At 31.4% G+C, this 8,421-nt stretch overlaps 1 protein-coding gene across 1 annotated transcript; it reads right to left on the bottom strand.

Annotated features, from left to right (window-relative positions):
- Nucleotides 1-3,219: 3,219 nt before the first annotated feature.
- Nucleotides 3,220-8,291, bottom strand: LOC113846676 (galactokinase-like). Its single transcript, XM_027475196.1, has 13 exons — nt 7,904-8,291; nt 7,512-7,690; nt 7,368-7,414; nt 6,871-6,965; nt 6,630-6,712; nt 6,435-6,503; nt 5,757-5,942; nt 5,507-5,641; nt 5,229-5,363; nt 4,664-4,734; nt 4,020-4,097; nt 3,690-3,831; nt 3,220-3,563 (listed from the first exon to the last, which is right to left on the bottom strand). The coding sequence occupies exons 1-13, from the start codon at nt 8,064-8,066 to the stop codon at nt 3,453-3,455; spliced, it is 1,494 nt and encodes a 497-aa protein (XP_027330997.1). The 5' UTR covers nt 8,067-8,291; the 3' UTR covers nt 3,220-3,452.
- Nucleotides 8,292-8,421: the final 130 nt, after the last annotated feature.

Below are 8,421 nucleotides of genomic sequence, written 5' to 3'. Positions count from 1 at the left end.
TTTTGCAAGAAATAATTGTTACAAAAGTGAGCTGAAAAGTGATAACAAATTAACGATGGTTTCATGTAAAAAGATGCTTACGATAATTACATGTTCTATCTATGTTTTTAACCAATCGAATTCATATTGTATATCTTATATGAACGATGTTTTCTTTTACTGTTTTTTCTTATCTAAACGATGGTACTTATTTTTATTTTTCGATATTTCTTCACCGACACTTTTTTTTTGGATATTTAATTATGGAGTTGTGAATATTAATGAACAAGGGATAGGCAAATAAATGAATGTGCTCCCCAATTATATTTGATATCAAATCTTTTTTCTTTTTTTATTTTATTCTTAAGTCAGTTTCATTTATTTATGGTACTAAAATGATATGATTCTTTTACATAATCTTATCGTATAGAAGTTTCACAAAAAAGATTCATCCTCAACATAAACTAATACTCTTTATATATAAAAAGAAATCGGCATTATAAGGTATTCTAAAATTTAGAAGGAAAAAGAAAAGCATTCATTATATCAGATTTACTCATATGTTTTATTGATTATTTAATTTTAGAATGGGAAGAACTTATATTTGAAAAACGTGTTTTACGCCCCCACCCTCCCACGCGTCTTCATCAATTAGTAAATAATTATTCATAAAGATTGACATAATAAATATTAATTCATAAACAACCCAATGTTATTCTAATGCACTGAAGTATCAGTGAATGGTTCAAGTCTATTTCTGTTGACAATGAATTGATCTATTTATTAAAGTATCTTAATTATTGATTCGGCAACCGTAATATGGGGTGCCTTTACTCTTTACTCTTTTGGTTGCAGGATCAGACATAAGTGGTAGAATGTGCACTAACTTTCCATGTAGTACAAGAGTTTAACGTAGCCAATCATTTTTCCTTGTGTATTTTTATTAGTTTTAATTTTTAGAATAGATTTAAGTATTTTAAAATAATAATTTTTAATTGTTTAAAGAATATTGTAAAATTTGAGGTTAATGTTTTTTATTTTGATTTCTTAAGAAATTGGTTCCGCCGATTCATGAATCATGAACCGAAAGTCCGAACCACATGACAAATGGGTGGGTAGGACCAGTTCACCAAACTAAGTGAGAGGTGTCCCAGAAATATTATGATTCCTCACAATAATGGTTACCACTATTCAATGCTCAGAACTATGCTTTGCTGGGGACATTTGTTTCTTTCCACTCTCTACGTTCTTTTCTCTGCTCAATGAACACAATTTTACCCCTTAGAATATCAACTCCTCCTACTTCCTCATCAATCACAATTTATTTTTCAATTCATTTGTAATTTCAGAACCGGTTGAAAGATTTCAAATGTAACTTGTACACATAACTTTTTAGTTTATTTTAACAAATTTTGTAACTAAAGTAATTTTAAAAATATATGTGAAAAGATTATTTAATAAATCATTAATTGTTATTTATCTGAATTCTAAATACAACTTTAATCTAATTGGACCTTTATTGAACAGGTTCATTATTTAAATACAAAATTATTATTTCAAAATTAAAAGAGTATCTCAGTTCAATTATACAGTTTTGCATGTAGAGTATAAAGAAATGTATCTATATTGCACTTATATGGTTTCTTTTAAATGTAGTAGTGATCATTCATTGATTTGTAGCTGGAAATATTGTCCCCTTTTATTCCTTCAGAAAAGCTTATAAAGCAACTTTGTATTTTAAAAGGATCAATTATGATGAGATTGACATTTGTCTACCACTACTATTGATTTCATCAAATGGACATTTGAACAATAAACATTGCTCCTCTATGAAAGATGGTTTGCAGAATAATTATATAAGCAATTCATTGACTCAACAAGATAAATTTCAAGCAAGTGAAAAACAGAAGGAATAAAAGCGATAGCAATATGAAGAAAATTAATAGATGACGAACTTGGTTGACCCTCGCTCACCCCTCCTCTTTCTAAAGTGCGAAGGAAACATCAATTCCGAACTATCTCTCTATATCGTATGCTGTTTTTTGTTCTCTTGAAAGATATCCTTTGTCACCACCAAGAACTGAAATATGAAAGGGATTTTTATATTTATTTTTTCCAAATCTTTTTTTCAAAATTTTTCTCTCTTTAAAATTTTTCAGCACATTCTTAGTTGCTCCTTTTTCCTGTCAATCTATTCTTCACTCGTTTTATATCTCTTAATCAAGTGTAAAACAACTATTCCCAATATATAAAAGAACCAAAATTATATTATTTTAAAAAAATAATTTAAAGAAAATTTATTTATAAAATGAAAAAAAAGGAATTGCCGTTAATGTATGCAAAGATTGAATTTGATGTCTATCGTTAATAATCGTTTGACTTGGTGGCATGAAACTCTTTTGCATAACCACATGCAGTTTGTGCCCACATCTAATAACTATGTTATAAAAGCACGTAAGCCACCACATTAACACATTCCTAACATTACCACTAAAATTGCCATAGCCCTACAAGGCTTCTTAAAGAGGTTTCAAAGAACTATTTATCGACCACCACACTAATCTTATTCTGCCATCCATTTAAATTCCCGAGTTCTCTCAATATTAAAATCCCTTATTAAGGTAGATTAAACTTTATTTATTTATTTTTCATTCATTTAGATTTTTTTTATCTCCTTTTCATTTAGATTTTTATTTTTATAATTTCTATTATTGTACACATGTCCTTACCATTTCATTTCATTAGTTAGAAATGTGATCCAAACTCGATGTAACAGTGAGTAGTGAGTGACTATTGGGACAATGGCCAATATGTTTAAGAAACATGCGGAGGGGTTGAAATAGATTAAGGGAGCATTTTGAAGAAATTATATAGAGGTTATAAAAATAATTTATAATTTTAGAAGCTCTTTTTAATTTATTTTAATAATTTTTTTAGTATAAGTTTTAGGAATAAATTATTTTTAATTCATTTCAAAAGAAATTTATGAGATAAATAATCACATTAAAATAACTCATTAGAAAAATGATTAAGTTGTATTTCTAAACATTTTTTAAAGAGAAAAAAAAAGATATAATTTATCCAAAAATTCAGCCGGCAGTAGCTGTCGATCAAAAATAGATCTTTTAAGCCAAACCGCTAAAAACTTAATATTCATTTCTCAAATTTAATAAATCGTTCGCGTAAAATTCTTTATATTATCTAATCATAGCAACTGAGTTTCAACACAGTTTTCATGATAACGCGTCAAGTATCTTTCCATTACAAAAGATGACTTCAATGCTGTTCGGCAAAATCATTATTAGTTTTCTACTTTTCATTGGATTGACTAACATATCGAAAACAACTTACAATAAAATTAAGGTACCATTTAATCTTACTCCAAATGAAATTGCATTTGGTCTGTATTAAGATCTTACATTAAAGAAAAAACTGTTTAAGCCATAATCAAGGAAGCAGATCAAAGAACTATCCTAAAACTTGAAGATGGCAGCACCGCTTGATGGCTTGGAAGCAAATACATAAAGGCCAAGATCATTCTTCTTAATAACGCCCTTGTCTATTCTAGACTGGTAGAAACATTCCTGCAATAGATAAAGAATTCATCATTGATAACTTGTTATTTTCAAATTTCCAATGATTAAATATGATTTTTTTATATATATACATGATTACATAGGGTTGTTAAATATTAGTATATGATAGCAAACCTTCAAATTAAGGATAAATTGTGGGACCGTGCTCTCTTTCACCAAAGCAACAGCACAGCCACCCCATCCAGCTCCAGTAAGCCTTGCTCCAAGAGCACCATTGTCACGACAAATTTTTACAAGTTCTTCTAATTCTGGACAGCTGATTTCATAAATAATGGAAAATAAAATATCAATTTTATGTGATGAGAAAGGAAAATACAGTTTACATTAATTATTCTTCATTCTGTTACTCTAAGGATTGAAAAGCTCGCATGACAAATCATGCTTTATAAACGAATTCTAGCGAGAATCCAACAATTGAAAATGCACACATTTGTATGTCAATACCTGCATTCATATAAAACGCTGCAGCTACGATGGCTCTCGTTCATAAGGTCACCAAGTTTCTTTAGTATCTCGTCGTCACTGAAAAAATTTAGTTCAAATAAACGAAACGTATAACCTACTTATGAAAGAATCACAAAATATGCAAACTAATGGATTAGTCCTCGAAGCATATTCCACTACTAAGAATCATATTAGAAGATTTTCAGAGTGGTCCTCATCCAATTTACATATCCAAGCTAGGTATGTATTGTAGCTAGATGTGGAAGAATAATGTTTCAATGTCTTACAGTCACATTCAAACGGAAAGCTCATAAGCCAAGCATATAATGGCAATATATTTCAAGAAGCACAGTAGCAAAGCCACGTGTTTCTGAGTTAAATGTCTTCATGTGAAAAATGAAATAGCGGCATGCCCCTGCACCCGATAAAATATAAATGTTCAACCAGACTTTCAAGTTTCATTCATCTTTAAATGAAATTTCCTTGGGTGATTGGCTTTTATCTTTATACACACAAACTATTACTCAATCAATTCTTCTAGAAGCTATCCTGGCTTTCAAGCAATAAAGAAATGTTCATGACAATTACATTGCAAACAAACAGCATAAATGCATAGCAATATATGATAGATCCAAAAGGCTCACCTTAGATTTGAGGCTACGACATCCTTAAAAGCATGTACCCTCTTGGCTTCTGAATACACATGAGCAGCTCTCTAGAAATAAATGTGTCAAAATTAAATAACACTATTAATACTAAGGGAAATGCACGTTGGAAATGGTGAAATCCAAAAGCACAGGAAACTTTTAGATTTGAGTATGTCATTCATGAAATCTTTTCCAACTAAATGATATAAATCAATAGATACTAACACTATCCGATCAGCAATTGTTAAGGAAATTCAGAAACAAAACGCATAAAGAATACCATTGAAAACAGCAAGCTAAGCAAATTACTATAAAAGTTTATATTCAAAACGTAACATTTATAACTCCACTACTGGGCTAAAATCCAGTTCCAGAGAAATGAACACTAAATCAGCAGTAGTTTCTAACTGGTACAGAAGTACAGAATGAAAAAGAACAACTAAAACCACTTAAAATTAAAAATGAAAAATTTTGAGCCAAACTGAAAATAAATAATATATTCAGATCCTAATATGGTTATTCAAATGGGAGTAACTTTACTAATGGGGGTTAAAAAAATAACCTGATGTAATTTGTATTCCTTTGCAACTTTTAGGACTTCTAAATAAGCTGCATTATTGCTCAAAAATGAAGTTAGCTTTTCCCCAATAACTTCTTCTATTTCTTCAGCTGTATATGCTTCTTCCTTCAAATACTCCTGTACCAAAATTAAAGTTTTTAAAACAGAAAAAAAGGCTTGAAATTTTTATGAATGTGGAAAAATAAAAATATTAAAAAATATATTAATTCATATAAATTGAAGGCTAATTTTAAGGATAAACATGTACCCGGTAAAATTACCTTTACAGCAAGGACAGGATCAGATGAGTTATGAATACCAGCAAACGATACACATAAACCTTCAACATCAGACAGTGTGTTCACTTTTGATATTGCCTCTTTTGGATCCATTCCTAGCTTTATTGCAAGCACAATCTGTAAAATTTCACCATAGTACTTTGAGTTAATAAATATAATTGACAAACCAAAAGGACATTGCTCCAGAAATTGTGATTACAAATTAACACTAATAGGGTTGAGATGTACTCACAGAAGCCAAACGGCATTCAACAACCCTGTTATTATAATTTGTGGCAGCGGTAACAGCCTTCTGAGACTCTGCCAAAGAATGAGCTATCACAAAAGTCCCACCAACAGGAAGTTGCACATCTGTTGCACGAATTGGGTTGAAATCAATCAGCTCTGCAAACCCAGTTTTGGCCATGACAGAGATTGCCTGTCAAGTAAAAAAAAAGGCAAGTCCAGAAAAATGTCAGAATGTCCCATGAAGAGTAACACTCATTTGATTCACCCATTCAATAAAAAGCTATAATATACCATCTGGGTTTACTGGACCCCAAAACAACTCATTGTGAACATCTAGTGCTGTATAGACTATAGAACTTGGGCAAAATTCATACTATGTAGAATTGGAAAATGAAACCAAATAAGAGATAGTGGGAATATCTTTGACATGGTTTAATTCTGAATGATGGATTACAACAACACCATATGTGTACACAGATGCTCAATTGTTCAACTAAGACCTTATACTTTCACAGTTAGTTAAAAACAAAATTGGTCAATCAGCTCTTGCTGTATTGTAGTAGTTATGAAGGCCATCTCATAGAGAGGTGATGTGATGGAAAAGACCATACTTGGATATCATTGGGACGCAGGTATGCAAGAATTAAAATAGAAAATATCTGTAATGAAAGAAGTGCAAAACCTGATCCATTCCACCAGCTTGTGTCCCAACATGTTTTTCGCATTCACATGTAACTTGTGCAATTTCTTTCTGTCAACAATATTTGATAATGTATGTCAGAAGCAGAATAAAAAGTAAATATGAAATCAAAAAACAATAAAATATTTTCCAAAACAAATGCATTCATTCAATAAAACAAATATCTTAAAGGTAGACCTTTGGGAAGTTCACATCAAAAGCAGCCATAATAGCAATCGTGGAAGAACAAACAAATGCCGCTGAGCTTGATAGTCCAGAACCTGTAAAGAAAATAAATATTGCCATTTTAATTTAGCCCTATTGACAAACATAACCATCATCTCTAATAGAGAACCAAAGATAATGATCAACATTCACTTAAGAGGTAAATTCGCATAGCATTAGCTGCACAATTCTAATTCAAAACTAATGCACACACCTGTTGGCACTGTTCCATCAACAAGAACATCAAGTCCAACAGGTGCTCCAACATCCACTCCTTTCAGTTTTGCGTAGTCATAGAAACCTTTGTACCTACAGAAATTGTAGTGTAAGTTAAAAAAACAATGCAACCAGTCTTCCTCGTTCACCCAAAAAAGAAAAAAACAGATCTCTCTATAAGCTTCTTCATTCATATATACCATATCATTTTAAATTTCACACTCTAGATTATAAATACATCATTAAAATTTTAAATAAACCCCGCAAGCATTTCTTTTTATAATTTAAAATTGAAAAGTAGCAAGTATGCACATTAATCTAGGACTACTAGTTCAAACGACATACAAATACAGTCTGCATTATCTTGGTAGTGTAAGCAAGATTCGTTAAAGAGAACAAAGCACACAGCTACATACACGATACATCTTACTACGCTTGCAATTATACCTAGAATAAACTGAGAAAATTACGAGAGAAATATGAAAATAAACTCACCCACAAATAAAATAATGGCCCCATCTGTGATTCTTCAAGTCAATTTCCTGCATTGATGAACAAACTGTTACATTAACAAAAAAGAATAGTCTTAGATACTTATTCAAAACACAAACACACGTAGACACGGATTTGAAGATCCACCTGGTCAGGATCAGCTGGATAAGTACAAACGGAATATTTTTCATCATTTACGTTAGCGATCCGAAGAACTTTTTCTGCTTCATTTTTCCTAATCGCCACTATCGTATCTTGCCGAATAGCCATAGGCAACACCGAATATCCCTCATAGTCAATGTGCTCCCCAATCAAGTTCACTCTCCCTGCACCGCAAAATCAAATAATAATAATAATTAATTTATCATTATCATCGTTCAACACCGCAAAACAATTACATGATTTGCCATTTCTATCATTAAAATCAACAATCCAAGTATCTAACCATAGCATACACATTCTCATACTAAAACTTTCAATTAAGATAAAAATAAAACCATATAGTAATATGAAATTCAAAGAGACAGGGAGAGAGAGACCTGGTGAACGAGCGAAGACTTGAGGAGGATGAGAGAAGATTTCGAGGAATTTGGATTTGAAGTTATCGAAACGAAGCTGAGCTTCTTCGAGCGCAGAACCTCCTCCATACACAGGCTCCAGGTTGTCGTAAATCGGGATCGGAAGTTCTTCGTGCTTCGCCATTTCCCACTTTCACAATTCACCTATGCAATCTCTTTCTCGAAGCTCGTTCTCTCACGGAAACCGTAACGAAAACAGAGTTTTATTATATATCCTTTAATTTTGTAATTATTATCGCAATAAAAAGAGGAATGTTTTCAACTTTATTGGGAGTGTTGATGATGTGATTGTGCTTACACCAGATTCAACTTTATTTCGATTCTGAACTATGATGATCAACTTATGCGTGGCCGTAACTTGTCTCATCTGAGTTTATACAATTTCCTTTTAACCTTTAAATTTTTATTTGCATAGTTTATTTAGATTTTAATTATATATACTTGATTGACATTACCTGATCCGCTTAATCAGGAACTGT

The sequence above is a fragment of the Abrus precatorius genome, unplaced genomic scaffold (assembly GCF_003935025.1).
Source record: "Abrus precatorius isolate BTA unplaced genomic scaffold, Abrus_2018 Scaffold8, whole genome shotgun sequence".
Taxonomy (NCBI): Eukaryota; Viridiplantae; Streptophyta; class Magnoliopsida; order Fabales; family Fabaceae; genus Abrus; species Abrus precatorius.
Note: the sequence above shows the minus strand (reverse complement) of the source record. Positions and strands in the feature narration are given on the sequence as shown.

Excerpts from the sequence above, each read along its gene's own strand:
- LOC113846676 (XM_027475196.1), bottom strand. The coding sequence starts at position 8,066 with ATGGCGAAGCACGAAGAACTTCCGATCCCGATTTACGACAACCTGGAG. Across the intron at positions 7,415-7,511 it reads ATCCAGCTGATCCTGACCAG|GAAATTGACTTGAAGAATCA; the intron begins GTGGATCTTCAA and ends TCATCAATGCAG. Across the intron at positions 4,735-5,228 it reads AGGAATACAAATTACATCAG|AGAGCTGCTCATGTGTATTC; the intron begins GTTATTTTTTTA and ends ATTTATTTCTAG.